The sequence below is a fragment of the Enhydra lutris genome, unplaced genomic scaffold (assembly GCF_002288905.1).
Source record: "Enhydra lutris kenyoni isolate GAN:26980312 unplaced genomic scaffold, ASM228890v2 scaffoldscaffold22, whole genome shotgun sequence".
Classification (NCBI taxonomy): domain Eukaryota; kingdom Metazoa; phylum Chordata; class Mammalia; order Carnivora; family Mustelidae; genus Enhydra; species Enhydra lutris.
In genome coordinates this window covers 9,080,666-9,081,018 of record NW_019154106.1, presented here as the reverse complement: position 1 = coordinate 9,081,018, position 353 = coordinate 9,080,666, and the positions used below count along the sequence as shown (strand labels likewise).

The window sequence follows — 353 nt, the reverse complement described above, 5'->3', positions numbered from 1 at the left end:
GTGTCTATGTCTACCTTGGGTCCTGAGATGTCAATGTCAGCTTTGGGCAGGTTCACATCCACATCTGGGCCCTCGCCTTTGAAGCCAGGCATGCTGAACTTGGGCATTTTCACCTTGGGCATCTTCAGGTGCCAGTCTGGGCCATGAACATCCACATCTGGGACATCAACATCCACCTTGGGGCCTTTGATATCAACTTCAGGGGCCTTTAGGTCACCTTCCACCTTAGGTAGAGAAACATCCACATCTCCTTTCATCTTAGGACCTTTCAGATGCAAATCAAAGTCAGGCATGGAGATCTTGGGGGCTTTGATGTTCATCTCTGGCATCTTGAACTTGGGGCCTTTCAGTTT

General features: G+C 49.6%; 1 protein-coding gene across 1 annotated transcript in view; it reads right to left on the bottom strand.

The window, feature by feature from the left end:
- The window catches only part of LOC111149657 (AHNAK nucleoprotein), a 23,728-nt gene that overhangs the window by 6,200 nt on the left and 17,175 nt on the right, over positions 1 to 353 (bottom strand). The window contains 1 exon segment of the mRNA XM_022506856.1: positions 1 to 343. This exon segment is cut by the window's left edge and continues 1 nt beyond it. Coding sequence (XP_022362564.1) covers positions 1 to 343 — 343 coding nt within the window.